Here is a 22863-nt window from a genome sequence, read left to right on the forward strand (position 1 = left end):
TGAAGGTTATTTATACAGTTATTTTTTCTAGAATTACATATGGATAATGAGAATTCCTCTTACTTAACTGTACCTTTCAAAGGACAGAGAAGTAATTTTCTCATGAACACGCTGCAATAACTCTTTGGCCTGACATTTACTTTTTTTGATTTCAGCTGGCACGAAGAACTGTGATTTTTAAACAACTTTTTATTTTACTGGGCAGTGCACCAAGGATTCAGTCCAGAGAGGGACTTAGTATCAAAAAACAAAACACCTACGTTCAGGCGCTTGGACCTGAAATGGAAATCAGACCCAATGGTGAAAGTCTAGGCAAGGCACTTCAGAGCAGTTTCCAAAGCAACTCTCACTCTCAGCAGGGAGTCCTGTGGACGAGCCAGTAAGAAACACCGCGAAGAGAGATATAACAGCAGTCTTATGCCTTTCTGGGGCACCTCATTTGGTGCTCAAGGGCATCTTGTCACTCTGGAATCCCAGCTCAGACTCTCGCTGGAAAAGTATGTACCTTTCAAGTCCCTACTATTGGAACTTCCCCCCCCCCGCCCCTTTCTTTCAAAACATATCTAAGCAGAGGCACTAACTTGAGACTACCACTCAACTATACTTCTGCTCAATTTCCTCTTTCTTCTTATGAGGTGTCAGTCCACATGTTTCACCTCTAGAGAGTGCCATAATACTAAATAGTCTGGGGGAAAACCTGGACATTTCTTCTTACAGCCTTAACCACTAGCCTGCTAAATTGTGCTCTCATTTGCTGGTCCTTTGCTTCTAATTATTTTCTATGTGGTGAGGCATGAACATGCCATCTTCACACTTGCAAATAGTCCATAACTTGGTGATTAGAAAAAGGTCCTGAAAGATGAGATGGAAGTTTGATTCTCCCAGAAGTGATATTGAACTGGGGTCAGTTCAAGCAATAACGTACTGTCCACGTAGACTAACGCTGAGTATCTGCATGGATATCAAATACTGTGGCAAGTCTCTTATGCAGAGGCATAGTGCCATTTTTCTTGGAATCACACTAAAAAATACTGAGCACCAATGGCAGACTAGAAAAGCTCCGCATCAAGTCAGTAAATTATATAAAGTTACCAAAAACATTGTTCATTTGCAACAGTGCTTAAAAAGAGAGACTGACATACTATGTTAAGTAATCTTGAGCCAGGCCATGGAGAGTCTGAATGGCATTTGGAAAACTCTTTGGGCAGGAAGAGCTGATCTTGTCTGCACTAGACCCAACATTAATTCAGGATACAAAAAAGGGAAAATGAATTAGAATCTGTGAAATTATTAAAATTTCCATTGTTTATACTCATAATTACTGATGAAGTCCCAAACCCTTGTTATATCTTGCTCAGACTTTTAATCAATCATAGCAAAAATGTGCCATACCCCTGAAGACTAAAATTATAGGTTGGAAATTATATTCATATTTACTATACCTGTGTTTATTTCTGTGTGCACCGTAAAGCCAAAAAGATTAGATTTTAAAAAAGAGTATTCTTCATGTCATTACTGCTGAAGCATATTCAAATAAAACAAGTGAACTCAAAGTACGTTACTAAATTTATCTACAAACTTCAAGCCAGTATATCATCTATGCATAAAAAAGACGTATGAAATATAATTTTTCTTTGTTATACAATAGTTTACCACTGTTTAGCAATGTTATACACAGACATATGTACACTAAAGAGATGCAAGTATGACTCACCATGGCTTTTTTCTTCCCTCTCTAAATATAGGTTTGTAAACTGAAAACTTTTTTTTTTTTTCTTTCTTCTCAAAACAGAAGCCAAAAACCACACTGGTTTCTTTCCAGATAGACATTCTTTTTTAACAGTAAGATTTAGCAAAGAAAAAAAATCGCAATTATTTAACAGAACTGGATTATGTATTTGCTAAACTGCGACCCTTGTCAACACTTTAAACATTCTCATTCAAATAGCATAGAAAACATGAAAAACCTTTAATCTTCTTGAAAATTTCTGCAGCAAGGAAGGTTTCATGGAGAATAGAATTGGATTCTGGAGCTTATTTTTCATAGAGAATTCTTAAATTCATTCACAGGTTTAATGAGGATTCCCTTAAATGTCACTGTCACTTATCTACCAGATGCTTTTCTGAGATCAGTCAAAAGCCTTTACCTCAAATGCTTGAAAGGTTAATCCTACATTGTAGTTTTCTGACACTGTTATTTTCCACACACATTCTTTCATTGGTCTGTAGTCATCAGGATAATTGGGAGATTGGATCTGGCCTTCATTTTTGTGGATTTCACCTCCACAGATAGCTGACAAAAGCATAAAATTCTTATTGTCAGTAATGACATTTTCTATTCCCCACCCCAAAACTGATATTTTATGCTCCCCTCTTTAAAAATAATGATAAGATTACTCTGGAGAAGACTTAAAAAGACTACCAAGGACAAATTATTGAAAACACAATCCATTTAAACCACTATACGTATTTCAGTTAGCGAATATAATTCAGCATTTCTAATAGCTCTAAACATGTCTACAGTGTCCAGGAAGACTTTGGAGTCACAGATAATCTCAATCTATACATTTTACAGAATATATTTAAAAGGTCAAAATAATTAAATTTTACTTCTTGTTCGCCCTTGAAACATATTTAATAAACATCCTTCATTAATATTTATTAACCTTTAGAAAGAGACAAACGAGACTGAAATCTCATATTTTATAATGAACCATGCATTTTAACCCACAGTTTATCACTTCAAGCTTACACTGAATTTGAAGAAACAACTAATATAAATAAAAAATATTTTCATGAAAAGTAAATGTGCTTGTCAGGGTCCATACTGATAATCATGTAAAGATCTGTGAATATCAACTAAATCATAGAGTTTACTACCTTAGATTCAATATTTAAGAAAACAGGCTCTGTTTTAAACAGGTGAATGTTGACTTGCTAATATACTCAGTGTGGGGGAGTGTCTCTATTAAGTAATCCCAGACCATATGGAAAACTTAAATCATATTTTTCTAAAGAATAAACAGAAACTACTCAAAGAAATCTTTCCACACACTAAGCACAAGAACATGCACATTTATTTAATTAAACAACTGGTAAAAAATGCTTATAAATATTATCAGTGATGTCCCTGGAAAAGAGGTCATCTGAAATTTGATCACAGGAAGAGTTTCAAAATGTTCTGTCTAGTAAGTTAACACCTACTGTCTCTTTTAGTAATAACATACTGCTTTCATTTTAGGTTATTTCTGACTTTTTTTTTTTTTTAAATATCCAAAGGTATCCGGTTAATATTTTTCTTCCATAATCAAGTCATTTTTAATGCTGTAAGAGGCTTACCTTCATAAACTGCTGCAAAACCTTTCCCAACCCAGTTGCTGCTGCTACGGAACTCGATCCACATCCTGCTGTCGGAGGATGCAAGGACTTCTGGCAGTTTGTCACCACAAAACCTGCCTAAAAACATGCAACCAGTAACTGCATTTTCTGCTGCCTCTGAAGCCAAATGCTGCAAACATTTATACAAGTGTTTAACATTATAAACAGGAGTAGCATAACCAACTCAGTGGAACTATTCACATGCTTATGGTTAAGCACATGTGTTTCTGCAGATCAGGACCTAATACACAAAGATTTTATTATAAAGCTTTCAGTACTTCTTTTCATTGCAGTCAGGCTCATAAGTCTAAGTATAAAACTTTAGTGGAATTAAGTAGAAAAAATATTGTAATAGATTGTTTCTATACATATAAACGTGGGCATTTTGGAAGGGAAAAGTGAGTACTAATCTTAAGAGAGGAACATAATCTCAGTCACAGTAATACCGCTCATTGTGTCTAAGGACAGAAGAGATTTAAAAACTAACATCCAAATGACCCTAGACTATATTATCCTCTTAAATTTAGCCTAGGTAGGTGAAATTTCTGTTTGTTTAGGTGATAGAGAAGGGAACAGGAGAAAAGGGTAATTACTGCCTGGTCTTGTTCCTTTTTTCTTTTCTTTTTAACGCCAAGAAAACAGGCACTACTGTTAAAAACCTGTCCTCTGTATCTGCTTCCTTTTCTTTCTTTTTTGCTGTTTTTAAATTGTGGCTCTTAGGACGCTAACAAATAGTTTTAGTCTTCATTCTAAAAACAACCACAAAACTGACCCAAGAAGTTGGAGACTTTCATGTTTCCTATGGTCTGAAATCCCCAGTTTCAATCAGAGAAGATCACGGAATATCAAATGAAGCCTCTGGATTGGGCAGTGGCATTATGGGGTGTGAAATCTCCCCACCAACCCTCTGAATTAAGAAAAGGATGGCTGCAGCTTCCTGCATATTAGTTGCAACTCTAAGATTTAATTCATTATTGCTTTGCATGTCTTTTCTCTGCGAGAGCAGGGAAGGACATGCAAAGAAAAATAGAAGTAATCTTCTATTCATAATATTAAAAGTACAGGAACAGAGATCATTAGTACAACTCTACAATGGGTGCTCTCAACCACAGTGCACGTGCTCATCACGTGCTCTATGGATTTCCCACCACATGCTCTACAGATTTGTCTGTATACTATTTCCCCATTTCTGTGAACAAAACTATGGCAACTTCATATTTCAATACCTGTAAGCAAAGCAAAAAGTTGCACGTTTTGTAGTTTTCATCTTTCCACACATGCAGCTGAGTAACAGCTAGCTGCAATGAAAGGAAGGCTTGAGGCTTGAAGTCAAATAAACGACTTATTTGAGGCCATTTAGAGTTTTTGCCCATCCCCTAGTTTAGATATATTCTAGACACCTGAAAACCAAGAGGTTTGTTGTGGGTTCAACAGCAAGCAAGTCCATTGAACTCAATGAGTATGGTAACTATGGACAGTGCAGCATTCAACAGTTGCATACCAAGCAGAGGTGATTTTCTCCAGTAGCCATCTCTTACTTCAATATAGTCGTACCAACAGAGACTGCTCTTGTAAAGGTCCATGGTGGTGAAGTTTAAAACAATCTGCAATCAGAGGAGAACACCTAATTAAATCATGTGTGGTTAATACTAGAAAATGATCACACAACTTTCTGCAGAACTGAAGCCAAAGTGGTCATCTGTAACAGGATTTAACTACTTAGACACTTAATTAACCTCTCCTCAATTATTCCTTATAGTAAGAAAAAGTTGTTTGGGAACATTAAAAGTTTTTTATTTGATCTTACATATTTGAGCGGATTCAAGACAGACTACTCACATTTAATTGCTTACAGGGAGCTTTTCACTGAGAAATAAAAATTTGAGAATGCTAATAAGGCAAAATAAAGTGCTAATATAATTTTAAGTATGTTATTTGATAATTCTCCTGCCAATTCCTCTTCCATTCTATTCTGACTATAATCAGCACTGACAACTGTAAAAAAATACTTGTTGTTTCATCTTGGTTTGTGTTTCCTTCTACTACTGTTTTGACAAGATAATTTACTTTCAGACAAGTTAAATATTGACAATGGTGGACAGTAATGCTGAGAGCAGTATCACTAAAACAAATGGTACACAGTCCCTTAATGACTCTTAATCAAACTATAATAAAGCTTTTTATACAGAAATCTGAGTTCTGTGCGTTTCTGGAACTTTTGAACTTGGACTCCCAATTTTACTGAGCACATCTGTAAAAAGGCATATTTTCAATACTTAATATCAAACTACCCTATACCATTACATTATCCCACTTTGGTTTAGAAATACTAATCCTAAACTGCCATAAACTTACACTTTTAACACAGGAATAGGATTCATCCTGGATCACAGGATAACACAATAGATACAGTTTGGACCCTGACTGACTGGGACAGTCTTACCATCATGTCCTGCAATTTCAGGGATAAGACCAAACAAGAAGATTAAAAATCAGTCATATTTTGTATGATAAAATAATTTCCAATTCATACCCTTTCATCAGATTCAGGTGTATTTGGAAAAAGAATTCATCTTCTTCCAAACCAGTTCCTCAGTGTAGATTAATAAATATTTCAACCTAACTAAAAATCTTCTTTATTTACATATGAGCATAAAAGTGGTTTTATTTTCAGCTTTGATCCTAGAAACTCACAATTGAAACCTGCTATTATAAAGCAAATATGAGTTGCTGCACAGTAGCAAATACCTCACACTGCAAAAATATACCTCCATGGCAGCCTATGAAGCAGCTGTGAGTGTCAGTTGAAAGGAGAGGAATTTACCCTTAGTCCAGCTGCAAGGAGGAAACATAACACCGTAACTGGAACAATGGGCCCAGATAGTCAGACAGGATGGTTTACTTCCATCTCCTCTGAAGGCAACATGTGTCTCTCCAACCACAACATAGTACAATATTAAACCAGAACGGCAGAACTTTTTCAGACAGTTTAATTTTAAGAAGATAAAAACTATTATCTATTGGAGGAAGCTAATTTAAAGATAACAGAAAGCTGAGTGGTTTGGATGTGTAGGTGGTAGTCAGTCATGGTAAAACTCATCTCCAAACAATGTAAAATGGAGACAATCTTTCATAGCAAAACACTATGTGTTAGCAGGGGTTTTGCTTTCACTTACTTTCCACAAAAAATAAGTAAGTACATCCATACGAGCAATTACATTCTCAAAAACCTCTTTTGCTTTCAATGGAGAATGGGAAACTTTCTGACTTAATCTTAAAAGCTGTATCTTCCCCTATCCCCTAGTGCTGACACTACTGACTGTTTGGGTGGAAGACCAAACTCACAGGTGATTCTATTCAGCTTTCACCTTTACTACCATGATGCCATGGGAAACAGAAAACCTCTGTAAGGCTACACATAAAACTCAACAGCCAGAAGTCCTGTACAGTGAGGCACATTATGCTGGCAGCCACAGGCTTGTGGGATGAAAGTATGGACAATGAAGCGTGCCAAGGACCATCAGGACAGCACTGAATAGTCACCAAATTATATTGTAGGCTTCCTTCCTGAGCTCAGAGATGAAAATGGACTAATCTGAAATCAGATACAATTGCTGTGCAATCCCTTCCCTTTGTTGCAATAGAAATTACAGTAGAAATGAATTTAAGGAAAACATGTTTCTTATACTGAAAGGTTTGCAGTAATAGATATTCTAATATCTTGAACTATTTTTCAATACTGATACCTTTTCCCTGAACCTTGAAAAACAAAGCAAATTAAGCCCTAATGAAAAAAACAGTTTCAATTAATATCTTGTATTATGTAGCTAGGGGATGTGTTCCTAAGCATGGAATTTAAAAAGATAATGAAATGCTCACCCATTTAATCATTTGGTGAATTGGAACAATAAAGAGCTCTTATACATAAAATACACCAAATCAGTGCTTTTAAAGCTAGAGCAGGTAGGGAATTGAGTGGGGGTGGAGAGGACGGAGTGTTGCTTGTGTCTCTTGGGAGGGTTTTTTGTTTTGTGAAAGCCAGTAAGCAAATCTTCCAGACAGTTCACTGTTGAACTCCAAAGATTTGAACTTCCAACTTTGAGACATCCAAGGTTTGATTCTAGATTTCCTATATCTCTGCAAGTTCTGTGAGCTAGACTTTACAACTCCTTTCCCATTTCAGATGTGGCTAGTCAGGTTAAGTAGAACAAATTTCAACAGCAGTGGGACAAGTGGAATGATTCAGGTAAGCACAGCACACGCTTTGGATGCACTCTCGGCACAGCAAGCACTACAATCTTGAAGACAACCTCTGTCCTCAATCCAACTATTGCGCTACATGTCTCTTCAGATAGCTCTCATTTTTCCCTTGCCAGTTTTTCACCAGGGCCTTGGTGGAGAATTTTTTTTTTTTTTAATTTTGCAAAATAGGAAGAATGTTTTCTTTCCAATGTTACTGAGAAAATTGACAGATACTACTCAGTTTCCAGACTATTGCACTGTTTACCTATAAATGGCGTGCATCAAAGCATTTGTTGATCCTCTCAGCTGACATTCACTAGGTTACTGTGGCCGTGTCCATCCATATGCTCTCATGCTTCTTTTAGTCTAACTGCAGCACCACACCTCCTGTTTCAACTTCCCTGTATTATTTCCTAGACGCAGACTTCCCATGCCATTCCTTCCCGGAAAGGGAACCTTACAACTCACGTCTTTGCTTTTGCCTACTGCTACACCTCTCAAACTTCTTGTAGCTTTCGTGCACCCTTTTCCAGACTGCTACACCTCTCAGACTTCTAGCTTACGTGCACCCTTTCCCAGATGTCTAACCCACAGGGCATTTTGCCTTTACTATTCAGGCACTCCTTCAGGGACATGTACCGAAGAAATAAATGCATAAATATTATCAGAATTACAAAACTACCTACTTACCATGTTATTCTCCGTGAGAAATATGCAGATCTGGCTAAAAGTACAATCATTCATATACTTTCCTCTGCTTCAGGAAACTTACATTTCCAAGTGCTATATGAATCTATCTCTGAGGATGGCAGAGAGATCCTGTATATTCTCTCAGCAATGTATATTCACACAGCAATTCTCTGTCCTTTGCAGACTGTTTCTTCTTCAACTTGTCCTTCAAATAGAGGCCTCACCAACTACAAAATTTTTGTTCTTCTCTTCAGCTCATCCACTTTGCAGTTCTGATTTCTTTTAAACCCTTACCTTCTTTTTTGCCTGAGTTTCTCAGACCATAGGTAGGTATCTCTGTATCTAGCCATACTACTTGAAAACCCTTCTGCCCTCAGCAGTCTCCTTATCTTTTTCCACCCATGCCCACCTCACCCCAGCTGTGCAGACAGAAGGGTTCACAAGGGGGAGCCTTTTTCTCTGCCCAGATGAGATGCAGCTGGGTTAAGGTCAGGCTACCTTCCACAGCTGCTTAGGCTAACCCAGCCGGCCCTGTGGGAAGCAAGTTATGGCAGCCACATGCTATACCTTCTCCATTGGCTCAGTTGTGTAGAGCCTGGAGGTCTCTCACCAGTCTAGCCACAAGTTTTCCATTTTCCATGACACAGCTGAAACATCAGACATCTCTGTTTTCTGTTTGGAAATTTGCCTTTTTACAAACCTTAGTTGCCAGGATAGAGTTGGGAAAAGGACGGTTTTACTTAGGTGTGATCATGTCATTGTCTCAAAGTGCTGCTATCTAAATGGAAACCATTAAAATTTAATGAGCCTCCTCAGTGGTCCCACCTTTGAAACTACATGAAATAACCTTCACAGCTTTTTCTCACTCTGACATGCCAAGGTATTTGATGATACAGCAATTCCTTAACATTGACCAGAATCATTAGCTGTACATAGGCAGAACTCCCAATCTGTCACAGCATGATTTCTGGTCGGAAACCAAACAAATATAAATATATTTAAGATTCTGATTTGCAGTTCTGCAAAGTATTAAATAGAGCTACAGACAAGGCAGAGCTTGTTCAAGGGGACAGGATGGCTGAAAGTCTTCACAGGAAAAACAATCAATGGGTATTTGTCAGCACAATTAAGGAATTATTGATTACACAGCAGATTCAATTACACTACTGCAGCTTCAGAGAGAATATATCACACCTCCTACTGCCTGGGATGAGAAAGCACAAAATACATAGCAAACACCAGGCAGTACTAAGTTTTCTGCAGGTGGCATTTTTTCCCATATCAACCAAGGATTTATCTCTCCTCTTTTATCATTCATGTAAAACATTAAGGGAAATTGGAAAGTACTGTAACCTATTCAAAAAGGTGGATTAAAAAAACCCACTGGCACAGTTGCAACTCCCTATGCCAACAAAATTTCTACACACCAGAAGGCGGGATTCGCCCTGGCAGAGAGCATACAGTATTACTAACACCATTCTCCCTCAGAGATTTTTCTGTGTATAGATATACTGAGTACAGCTGCTTACCATATAGTCCTAAATCTTGAGAGAAAGTAAAAGGTGAATGAACTGCCTTGTTTTAGTAATAGGGATGCACACATTTTAGGTTGGGCTGGTAATTCATGATGCCTATCAATAAAAGGAATGCTGCAGCTAGTGCTTACCACCACAGTCCTGTCCTTCACTGAATTTCCTGCCATCAAAGATTGAAGTGTTTGTACTTGCAGAAAGCAGCATGGATAGGATAGAAGTCCTCTAAACTATGCTCAAACAGCACAATGTTAAATCTCAATAAATAAGACACAAGAGCTAGACAATCTGGACTGATGCTTTTTCAGTTTATTTTTAGGTGACTAAAGTGCTGACTGACATTTCAGAACATGATGCGATGTACTTACATGTACTCTAACCTCCACACAACATTCCTGAAATCTATCAGGGTCAAAGCAACAATCCAAGGAACAAAAATTTAAATATAATTTATTCTCCCTTTGTAAAGTGAATATGTTATCGTCATTTACTGAGAAAATTTGGGATCAAGCACAATGTGTGTCCAAGGTACCGTGATATATGCATTAGTTAAGATTTAGACCTCATTTCTGCTATCTGCTATTCACATCAAGTACTTGCTGCAGATAGGGTCCTTTATCTCAAGACAGACAATATGCTATGGGAATAGCACTGACAAAACAAACTTTTTGACATTAGCACAAATATAATTTACTTCATTCTTGCTGAACTATATGGAGACTATGAGAGCTGGAGGTCAGAACAGTGCCCTACAGTGACACGTCTGTCACATCAAATTTCAATTAGAAAATTCTGTTTAGTCTTTTTCCCCATTTGGGTGGGGGGTAAGATGGGAAGGGAGCCGGTCTTCTTACATTGCTGACTTCAAGACAGGGGCTTTCCCTGTACAGCTTTTGTACAGTGTAATACAGCTCCAGTGGTGGTTACAATCTCAAGACATAATGGAATTACCAATATATTACAATTACACTAACGTCCACAGATAGACTTACACAAAGTTGGAGTATGCCATGAATGCTTAAGCATGACCATTTTCTAACTCATATATTAATATTGTTTTCAAAAGCCAATAATAATTGCAGATGAATACTACAATTTTTTAATTAATTTAACTGAGGAATAGAAAAGAAACCTAAGCCACTTTTGTTGTTATCACAGCAGTGTCTAAGAAGCAACACAAATAGTGGGGACATAAAATTACCTATCTAGATTAATTTGCATCTTTTGCGCAAACCTCCTCTTATTCATCTGTTTTCATTTGTTTTTCCCCTGCCAACCTGCAGAGCCACCCACGCCCTCCCAGCACAGAGCATGTTTATTTTTCCTCCTGTCTCTGGCTCTTGCCCAGAGGAGGGTAAACGCTTTCCAAATGTCTCTGCTTTCATCCCCCACAGTGGCAAATTCTCTTACAGCTCCTCGGGATCTATTAGCACATCAAGAACATACATTCTTGGTGTCTACTAGGACCCTGACCTGAAAGAAACATGGAATAAAGTAATCCAATCAGGAGAAAACTATGTCTGATACGGAGCAGGAGACCGCTGACAAAACTGACTGAAATATCTGGGGGCAAATGCTGGCTTTTCCTCTTTAGACTCTCCACTACTGAGGCTGGCGCTAGGTTCTATATTTCAGTCTTTAGGCTGTATTTGACTACTTAATGTCAGCCACTGCTTCTTGTAAAGAAACTTACATCTCTTTTTTTTTTTCCCCTGCATATTTTGTCTCAGGTGAAACTTCCCATCGCTCCCTCTATCCTTATTTGTTTTGAGGCAGGCTAATATTTGAGCCAATAATTTAAAACAAGATTCAGCTAGCATGTTTTGAAAGGTACACAAGAAGAACAGGTTTTGCTTTCACTAGGATGGCACACTTCTCTCCCCAAACTTCTCTCACCACGCCAATTTTTTTTCCCCCACTTTTTCCCCTAAAATTGATGCCCAGAAAGTAAAACTATATGCACTAGAACTGATACCAAGGAACACCTACAATGACACTTTATTTACCCCACATTATTACTGTTTCACTTTAGAAACATCTCATTCAACATACTAAGAGCTTCCTTAGGCAGAGCCCAGCTACCAGTCCCACGCAGCTCAGTCAGCTCGCCCGAGCCCGTGCTGGAGATGAGACCATTCAGGACCCTGAACTACCTCTTCCACCTTTACACCGAACCACCAACTGAATTAGGAGCCAGTTTTGAAGCGATTTCATGATGCAAACATGTAGCAGATTGAAATCATGCTTTCATTTCACATGGACAGCCACGAAATAGATAATGCCACAGACCAAAGTCAAGTCAATAGCACATAGTTCATGGTCCCATTTTTTATGGTATACCATTGTTTTCAATAATTATGCAAGCTTAAACTTAAATGAAAAGCTAAAAACCGCAACATTTTATTTTTAAAATGCTATCTGTGTTTAGCTGAGGGAATGCTGAAATACCTTCTCCCCTGGAGTCACAGAGATTCTCCATATGCAGTGTGTGTAGGAAGGATAACCATTTGGAAATCCTGGAGAAGAAAAGTTGCCTGTAGATTCCTGTAGTGTTTCTCCACAGGCTGAAAGAAAAAAAGTACAGTAAAAATATAAAATTGAATGCGCCTAACAGAGAAAAATGCATCTTTCCAGTATCTACTCAGAATACATTTAACTCACTGCAGATGCAGAATGGAAAACAGACTAGTTATTTTACAATTTATTCAAAACAATGATTTTAAGCCAGTCTGACATTCATTCCATTTTACACAGGATGTTTTTCTTCCACGTACTCTTTCACTTGTGTGCTGTCTGCTGACATAATCAAAATTACAGCAGTCTTAAAAATGTCATTGCTGTCAATCAACTGCAAAATTATGCATATAATTTTACTTCAGTGAAAAAAAAAAGTTAGCCACACCCTTAGACACATCCTTTAAGAACTAAACCAAAAGTAAAACAGAAGCTGGCACAGCATGATTGGCACCACACTGGAATTTCGTCAGTGGTTTCATTTAATTTAGTACTTTGCCCACATGAGAGACTGATCTGACCTAAACTCACTCATTTATATTGTTATAGAAAACTAAATCCTATATTCAACAAAATCTCTTGCAACAGTGATTTGTAGAGATATGAGTAATAAAGCAAAGCAAATGTAAAGTCCTGAAATACCAAAGGCTTTTATATTCTTTATTATTGAAGCTTTTAGCACCCATATCTCACCTGTCAATCATGCTACTAGCTGCTGGCGGACTGGTTAATAATTCCTCTTCACACTAAAATATAGCATTGGAAGATCTTGCCATTCTCCAGCACTAAAACTGATTCTGGTAGGGTGTCACACCTCAGTCAGTCATCTTTTTTGACCTTAATCAAGTTGTTTCACCCACTGATTTTGCAGGTGTGATACGAGAGATGTGAATTTGAGAATATTATCCCATGACTGACAGTGTAATCAGATCTGCAGTGCTTTCAAATTACAGTGCTACCACTGCCAGCAGGTGAACTACTGTATCATCAAAATCTCAATGAATTATAAATGATCTGGAAAATCTTTAAATAAAAGGGGACAAAGGAAGAGATTGTTTATGACAAAGACAGACAACACAGCTGTAAAGGCTGTCTTGTTAAAATGCGTCTAAGATGTAATCTGACAACTACACTGTAATATCAGGCATAAGCTCCATTCAAGGCATTAAATATGCTCTCTGACACTGAAATGGTTCTTGTGATGAGGAGAGAAGAGAAAGATTGGTGCAGCCCCTAAAAAATTTAATGGCTAAAGTCACCGTCACCGTGTTCTTTAGGAATGAAGCAGGGAAAAAAAATTTCTTTTCCTCCCCTCATTTAAAAAATGTGGTTTTATCTTCAAAAAATTGCAGGCAGCCACAGCAAATGACACATACACAAAAGGTATTCAGTGCTAAATAATTATTTCTGTACAAAGCCTTTTCAGTGAAAATGCTACATCCATAATTAACCGCAATTTATTTTTAACACAGCGATGAATGCAAACTTAAATAAATTGCAGGGTACTGTACTGGGTTCCCCCAGCGCTAATGAACTGTATCGTAGCTTACAGCGTATACATAAAGCACCTAAGAGAAGGCCAAGAGTAAAATTGTAGTCTTGTACGGGAGTAGAGGAAAGCAGAGTCCAGCGAGGAGATGCCCCGCATAGCAGCTGCACGCACGACTCGGGAGATCTGTGAGGATCTAAGTATTCTGCTCACCGCTTTTAGAGCCCTCTCTTGTTCTTCCCCCCACGCAGGGCTTCATTGAGACTACATTGCATGAGTGTACTCTCACAAGGCATACAACTATATTTCAAGCTTTAGAACATCTTCTGTGTGCTCTAGCTATAACGATTTCACCAACACTACAGTTACTAGGCGAGTCTTGAGCAGATGACATACACGTGATGGAGAATGCCATTTGTCCAATCCTTTCTGCTCACATTGCATTTTTTCAATTAACTGTAACTTCAACTCACAAATATTGATTATGAAGTCATGCAATGCACATAACCACATAATGTGAAGCATGTAAGCCAACAAAATGCTATGAAGTATGTGGGACATACAAGATGTCAATTCAAATGCAGCCTTGCAATTAGTAAGAGGAGAGGAGGAAGACCCTGGCATATCTACCCCTTATTCTATTAAAATCCCTAAATTACCCCGTTATAAAAGTAAACTAACACATCAATGAATTAAGCATAATAGCTTTACGGTTTTGAAAACATTACAGAATTTTTCGCTCTTATGCAGAGTGCAGGATTATTTTCTCCAGAATATTAATAACACTCCATGCTCCATACACAGAAGTTGTATATAGCCTTAAAACTATTAATTTTAAGTTGGAAAAGCTGCCATGGAACATTTTCTTTTTCTAGGAATTATAGAATAAAGCTATTAATCCAACAATTTAACTTATATCCACATTATATGTCTGGGAGCTCTCTGTCAAATCAAAATTTTCATAAATATTTCTGAATTTAAGGAAAACATTAAAAAAAATTGTAATTGGATAACTTCTACTAAGAATTAACACAATTAGAATTTATAAAATATGTTTGGGCTTTATGTTTTTCACCATATTTACCATTTAATTTAAAATTCCTGGTTACTCAAGGGAACTGTAACAAGAACAGTTATACCAATCAACAGTTGAATTAATTATCTATGGGATCTGAGTTCCAGGCTGGCTTCCAGAGCCACTGTAGGTAGGGTGATATTTGGGCATTTCTTGTTTAAAAGCATATTTCTCTGCAATCGGTCAACGGTAACTGAAACAGTTAAAATTCTATCACTAGAGAATGTAAGGGTTTTCTCTGTAATTGAACTGAGGCAACTACAGTATTCGTGATTAGGCTTATAAAATGGTATATTATAAACATTTTACCGTGTGACAGTCCATTAGTAACGGAATCCACTTTGGGAAAGAAATGTAGAAGTAAAATGAGTGGTAAGGGCCACTTATTTAAATTTTTTAAGAACTAATCTTAGTATTTTTCATGTCAGAAAAAATTAATTACAACTTCAATCTTATACACCTCTGCTTTATAAAGCATTTGTACATTTTTATTCCATTGTTAATCATTAACTCTGCCAATGTTTTCTCTGATGCTTTTTTCCCCTCTCTCAAATGTCATGCCTTATATAAATTTTACTAGGCTAGACCACTTGCAGAAATGCCACTTTAGCTCTACACACACACTCTCCAACAAAAAAAAAAACTAAACCAATCTCCTGTCTGCTTTACAGCTTGAGAAGGTTAAATTTCTGATAAGCTTTTCTGTAGTAAGGAAAGGGAAACTATTTTTGTTTCTCCTTGTAAAGAAGATTAGCAATGGGTCCAGGCAGCAGGTAGATTATATGCTTACACAAAGCAATTGCTACCAGTGAACTCTGCAGCAGCGTTTAGTTACACAGCCTGTGTATAACACTTCTCGGGGCTGTCCTAGGCACATGGTCAAGTTCCATTAAGGATTATAGTGAAATCTGCAAGTGACAAAGCCCAGATCCTCCAAGACACTTAGGGAACCAAGTCTCCTTCCTTTGTCCATAGCACTAGCAAATACATACTGTCATATATGGCTAATTTAAGCTTACGCTTTTCCAAAGAGAATTAAGATCTTTAATACTTTTTACTTAGACCCAAGTCTAGTATATGTATAGGCTCACCTATACATATATGGCATGTATAGCTGTCACAGAGCCCTAAAAATATCTGGTGCTGCTATTGTGCTTGTTAAACCAAAAACTTAAATCAGTTTACTACAACTCAGTGTTTTACTGTTGACTTGATTCCTCTTTATAGTTATAGGGAAACAGTCTTAATCTAAAAACCTTAATCCTCCTTATGTAGTGAATAAAGGCTGACTTCTGAAGGTGAACACTCTTTTCTAATCTAATAGAGATGGGAGCAAGTTAAACGTGAAGAACAGTGAGAACAGCACAAAAAAGAGCCAGGCTAGCTATCCTTCATCCGCCGCCTTCAACACATACTGTCACAGAACCTGGCAATTTGGAAATTTGCTGAACTTCTTCCATCCACCTTCTTTTCCTCTGAACAGCCTTCTCCTACCAGTCTGAGCCTCCTTTCCCATCCGTTATTCAGTCCCACCCTACCCACTTATTTCTTGTCCTCTCTTTCTGCCTAACAGTATCCTTCTCCATCATTTTCCTTTCTTATTCTCTTGCTCCTGTAAAACTACATATACATTTTAAATCAACTACAGTTTCTATATAGAACTATCAAGGTAGACCTGTTGAAATTTTAGTAGCTACACCAGAAGAAAACATATTTTATTACTCTGTTAGACAGTCTGTAAATCCTTGTAATACACCCAACCTTGAAGTTCAAGATCTGTTTCTCAAATGGCAAGACACTCAAACAAAGTTCAAAATAAGATTGCAGTGGAAGGACTCTCAATTTACTTGCTCGCTTTCTCCTTACTATTCTATCATGTAACAATGTCACTCAGTATTAAAATGTTACAGATCCCTACCAGCAACTATGTTTTCCTTTGACAAAAGTCCTAACAAAAAGTTAAAAACAAGTCAAAATTGCTGTTGCTGCGGTTGTTACTGGGAGCCCTGAGTCCTGGCACTTACTCAGCTGATGAAAGACAGGTTATCAAATCTCATGCCTTGGCTTCACCAGGCTCAAAACTGTTTCTCGGTCACTAAGTCCTTTCCTGAATAATGACCCTGAATATCCCAACTAGCTAAAACAACCCGGGAAGCTCAGCTGCCTCACTGCTGTGAGGATCAGCTGTATTCTCCAGCAGCCCTGAGCTCAACTTCATGTTCACGGGCCCCAGAAAACGCAGCAGGCTTCTTGGACCAGAAACTGCTTGCAGGAATAACTAGAACACCAAACGAAACATGCACAATACCAGAAAATCCGTTATCAAAGAAGCGTGCATCTCTGGAAAATACTGATTTATTTAAGTTACTGTTTTCTGTATTTTCATTGTATCCCATTTAAGGCAACACAAATGAACACACAAAATAATGCAGATGTTATTCATGTTTGAAACATTCACAGCTATTTTATCATAAGCAGACATCATGATTAACATCTTTTATCTGAAATAGGAAATACAGCACACCTCCAAAAACAACACAGTGTCAGGGATTTTATTGCTGTGTACTACAATGATCACATGATTTTTTTCATAACACCAAAAGCTTAATGTCTGAATTTTCAGTCTCACTATTTGCTGGAAAATTTATTAGATCACAAGTACCATGCAACTTTCAGAGAGTTGCTTGCTTTATTGGATGTTTAAGTTTGTGCTGTGTTATTCAGTTATGCAGCTTCTGTTAAAAATATTAACTGAAAAAAATAGCATGTTAAATAACATGCTATTTAAAATTTGTAGCAAAACCTTCTGCCTTTTTCTCGCTCTCAAAACTCACTTTTTTTTATGGACTGGCTCATCTAAGCAAGGCTAAAAAACCAACGTCTTTTATCCCAAAGTTTGCTGAAGCGAAGCGCCAGAAAAGGAGCATGATCCTGCAACCACAGTTCATTTTTATTATCCCTCTGAAGTGTGTTCACCGGTGCTGCAAAAAATAACTTACACACTACTGCTGAACAGCCATGGTTTTACAATACTGTGAAACTAAATTTCAGCAAGACTTTCAGACATTGAAAGAAATGATAACTTATCATTACACATTTTCATGATTTATATGAAAAGGACATTTTCTCTGAACATCTATTTGAACATTAGCTCAAAAAGCACATTGCGTCTTTTTCAGTTGACTGAAAGTGCATGTTAGATTATTATACATACACTAAACAGCCTAGGCTGAGGTGGTTTTTTTTCTTTCTTAAATCGATGTGATCATAAGATACTAGCTACTTTCACAGATTATTTGATTCTATAGACTATTTCTGTCTCCAAAATTTGTCTTTTATTAAAATAGATACGTATTCTCTGTGTTTATGAAATTGTTGCTCTCTGTATACTTCTATTAGAAATAACGCTGCCAAGAAGAATGACATTATTCAAGTACTTTCTATACCAAAAGGAAAGAGCAAAAATTATTCCAAAAGGAGCAGTTGTTAAAGAAAGTATGTTAAAGTGGTTTCTCCTCTGGTAGGCCCAGAAACACTGTGCATGTTTCTCAGGATATATAGGAGATTATGATTCAGTGTACTTACAGCAGAAAGGAAAAGCATAGTTCAGCTGTACGATGTACATCAAATGCACATCAGATGCCCCAGATCTTCAGTAGATCCCACTGCTGCTGATACAAATCTGAAGCAGCTCCATCACTTCAGTCCTGATCCCTCTTTTTAGTCCTTCTGTATTGACCAAGTAGTAAAAAGTAGCCACATATCTGACTTAAAACAGTTACTGAAGCTGCATTAATTCCCATGAGGAGCAGGAGGGCTGTAAAACTTAAGTGGCACAGAGCTGGTATGTCTAGTCTGCCACAAGGACCTTGCTGGCAAATTCTGACTGAGAGATGGCACCTCTGAACTGCTTCAGTTTACACCAAAGGTTAAAATTGGTCTCAGCTGTAGCTAGAGCAAGGAAAGTAAAACCTGTTGCTTTGAGATTTCCACCACTCTGCCAGCACTTAGAGAAGAACTAGCACAAGAGAGCAACCAGAGTTGACTCTGGGTTACTCCAGACTTGCTACTCGTGCCTCTGAGACAGACAGCAACTCTACCCCAATGCTATTTTGAGATAAACCACTAATGTGCATTGAAATTATAGGATGCTAGAATTAGGCAGAAGATATTCAAATACTAAATGTAACTGTTACAACTGTATAAAGTTTGTAATAAGATCTAACCAGTTCAGCCATAAAAAAGTTTACAACTTAGTTGTCCTGGCTTGTTATTTGTCAAATTTTCAAAAAATATAATGTGTTCAGAGCTGATTACAATAATTTAATTTGCTCCTTCTGCACTCTACTTGAATTAAAATAAAAAAGGACTCCAGTCAACAGGCAAACCACAAGTGATATTAAACATCTTTTTTTTCCTCATCATTGAACAGCTAAGGAAAACAAAGACTGAAATGACATGAAACTAAGTGTTGTTTCATACAGTTTATCTGTCCTTAAGTGCTTTGCATTCCAAAGACCTTACCTATAAGATTGTTTTATGATTCAATTCTTGAACTGCCTACGTCAGTTGCCAACATGGAAACAGACTACTGAGCAGCTGACTCAAAAAATTTATCATTCCTCTTGAACAACGAGTCACACAGTTGCTAGCACGTGGTTTTTGTTTGTTTGTGGTGCAATACCTGGACATCTATACAGCTTTCTTGCCTGTGCAATATCTCCTTTACTTAGACGAGTACGTTGGCCAATGGCAGGTCGTATACCATTATCATCACGGGAAGGGAGAATGGTATCCAGAAACATGCCCCTAAAAAAAATAAAAATAAAAATAGACCCCAAAAAACCCTATCAGGTTTCTGTCATAAAACTGTCTGAGTTTTATGAATGTATAATACTATCTTGTAAATCTAGAATTTACATTTGGCATAAATAAGAGGGTAAAATGCAGAACTTTAAATACAGAAAACATGTCATAAAAATTTCTCAGGTTGGCAAACTCTATGCAAAGTTATCAAAAAAGAATCTTCTTTCAGTACATCAATTAACATCAGCTTTTATATCCCTGTTAAACAACAGGAGGGAAATCTCTTACTACTATTAAGACTACACAGGAAAAAGGCACTGCTGTTAAGGTCTTACTACATTGAAAAAAAAAAAATAAAATTATATAAAAATACATAAATTAAGACCTATCATAAAATTCTTAATCACAAAGTTCCTATTTCTAACAAAGTTTTTAAGGGAAGTCTTAAAGTCTAACTTACACATGTAAGAGCAGGTAAAGTCAGGCACACTTGCCAATCATTCTTCTGTCAGGTGTTGTAACAGATCTGACTCTACTGTAGCCGCTGCTGCTTTTGAAACATAAATGCTTACTTGCCAGCCTCTGCTTGCTTTACAATAAAATATCAACTTACCATATGTGATTTCAAAACATTTACCCTAAATGACTTGGTGTAATAGAGAAGCACACTTGTTCCAAAGTGCAGTTTTATTCAAAATTTCCCAAATTTTAAGTATGATCCAAAATATTTTGGTATTCTCAAATAAATTTTAAAAGAGTAAGGTACAAAACTAAGTTCTATTATCGTGTTACAGAATTTGAAAATCCCTGAAATCCCATAAAATGGAAGTTAACAGATGAATATGTTTCTGTATTCTCTTGTTTAATTTTTTTATATTCTCTTGTATACTTATGGGGCTTTTATTGAAAAGTAAAACTGATATTTTCAGGCATAATGTAGGTCCAAAAATGAATGAATAGTAACAATCTTTGTAGTTAGGAATACTGATTGGTTTTCAAATTATAATAAATTAACCATTTTGAGTATTACAGGTACATACTGCTCTCTTTACCCAGGCAGATTTCTTGTGGCATCACTAGAAAATTGCAAAAAAAAGAATCATCTCAGGATGTTACCCTAATCTAAGCAGTGAAATAAACTACTTATGGCATTATTCAGTTTCTAGAAATAAGGCACATTATTATTTCAAAAAAGTGTTTGTATCTATAAATTATAATTTTATTTTCCACTTATTTTTACTACAACCTGAAACTGATGCTATTCGTATTTTGAAAAATACGAAAACAATCCTCTCTTAAATGTATTAGCACTTTAATAAGGGAACAATCTGTAGCAGTTTTAATACAGCATGAACATCATTACTGTGTGTGACTAGAACTTTGTGATTTCTACTACTTGTCCGGGTGAGTAAAGTCTAATAACAAACAGCTGGCAATATTCCACACTGAGCACAACTCATGCTTTCAAGATAAATCAGTGCAAATCAATACACGACATCAAGGGTTTGCTTTTTTTTTTTTTTTTAAACAGTATGAAGTAACAACCTCTTGTACCTTGGGGCAGGGCATGCCTACTCATGGTACTATCAGTTTTTGCCAGCTTGGAAAGTGGTGAGATCAGGGCCCACAAATCAAATTATCTTGATGTTGTCATTGCCCTAGGAGTCTGGGGGGTTCCAGCTTGTTAAATTACTCTATTTTATATAGGTTCTTATAATCTCTTCCTTATGGTAATCTATCTGTAACTGGATTAAGTGATATGACTAATAACTACCTCATGTGGCTCATTCCCATGCTCTTCCAACGGTGAATTATGTGTATGCTGAATACATTATTTGGTAGGCTTTTTGTTGGGTTGTTGGTTTTGTTTTTTGGGGGGGGGGGTTGTTTTTTGTTTGTTTGTTTATTTTTAAAAATATCATTTATATTGGAGAGAACAAACTTAAGACACATGCAAAGGCTGGTGAGATTTCTGGTGGTCTTCAGTTTATTTCAGAGTCTCAGATTGTCTAGTATTTCTGCCACACCACTTTTCAAACATTTTTTGTTGGGGTTTTTTTTAAGCTTTTTTTTAATTTACATTACTCTGGTATTTTTAGAGAGTAATTAGCTAGACTGTGACTTGCTATGAGATATAATGGGAGACCAGGTGAAAAGACTTCTGCTTTGCTTGTTCTCCAGACTACAGCTAGCCTAGGGGAACAGCTCATTGTACAGCTCCCCACAACCATGCAGGGTTTCAGAGCAAGCCACACGTGAGTTAGTATGGAGTTGGGAATGGATCAGCCTAAAACAGGCCAGAGCAAAACCAGGAGAATTCTTTATTATATGGTTTTGATGACAGTAACAATCTGTACAGACAATATAGAAGAGGCTGAAGCCTCTGTTATGAATGGTTGACTGCAGTCCTTAGCAAAGGCTATGGCTTGCATGGTAGATGTCCTAATACCATAACGTGTTCTACTCGCATAATCCATAGTTACTCAGACGTTACGCATCAAAGGAGATTTCTCTTTAAGAGAACAAGTTATGTTACACAAAGTTCCTAAGCATTTCACTCATTTCATTTTTCTAAATCCAAATTTTTGTGGAGACAAAAAGAAAGTGAGTATTATGAAATGATGTTTCCAGATTATCTTGTCTTAAAATCTAAAGAACTGAAGGAAGATCAAAAGGCTGCTTTGAAACTGAACAGAAACAAAATGTGTTTAAAAATATAATTACATTATTCTGACTTAAAATAAACAAGATGTGTTTTGACTGCTGTAAGAATACTATATTGCAAGGGATATTTTAAGTGATTTCAGAATACTTAAAAAAGCATAGTTCTCAGCATTCACAGAGAGGAATAGAATTAAAAGTCAAAAGGTATAACCTGAGACTCCAACCTTGAGAAGGTGTTCCTGGCATAGTGCATAATGCTGTCAAAGTCGTATGGTTCCCCAAGGGAGTTCACCTCTCCAGGCTCCATCTTCAAGAAGTTGTATTCCTGACCTACGAATTATTGTTAATTAGAGTTTCTTTAGTATCTATTTTTGTGAAGATAAAAACCAAACAGGAAAAGAAAAACAACAAAGATCCTCACCTAATTACTCACTGACATTCATAAATCTTAGCCATTTGGGAGTAACTGTGTG

At 36.9% G+C, this 22863-nt stretch overlaps 1 protein-coding gene across 1 annotated transcript in view; it reads right to left on the reverse strand.

Moving 5' to 3' along the window:
- Positions 1-2147: 2147 nt before the first annotated feature.
- Positions 2148-22863, reverse strand: part of LOC104077104 (tolloid-like protein 1) — a gene marked incomplete at its 3' end in the record, with an annotated part of 81436 nt that continues 60720 nt past the window's right edge. Inside the window, exons 7-12 of the mRNA XM_009578220.1 lie at positions 22615-22720; positions 19605-19729; positions 12291-12406; positions 4880-4982; positions 3340-3456; positions 2148-2293 (exon numbers count right to left, since the gene is read on the reverse strand). Coding sequence (XP_009576515.1) covers positions 2148-2293; positions 3340-3456; positions 4880-4982; positions 12291-12406; positions 19605-19729; positions 22615-22720 — 713 coding nt within the window. The remainder of the gene's footprint in view (positions 2294-3339; positions 3457-4879; positions 4983-12290; positions 12407-19604; positions 19730-22614; positions 22721-22863) is intronic.

The sequence above is a fragment of the Fulmarus glacialis genome, unplaced genomic scaffold (genome assembly GCF_000690835.1).
Source record: "Fulmarus glacialis isolate BGI_N327 unplaced genomic scaffold, ASM69083v1 scaffold7535, whole genome shotgun sequence".
In the NCBI taxonomy this organism is placed as follows: domain Eukaryota; kingdom Metazoa; phylum Chordata; class Aves; order Procellariiformes; family Procellariidae; genus Fulmarus; species Fulmarus glacialis.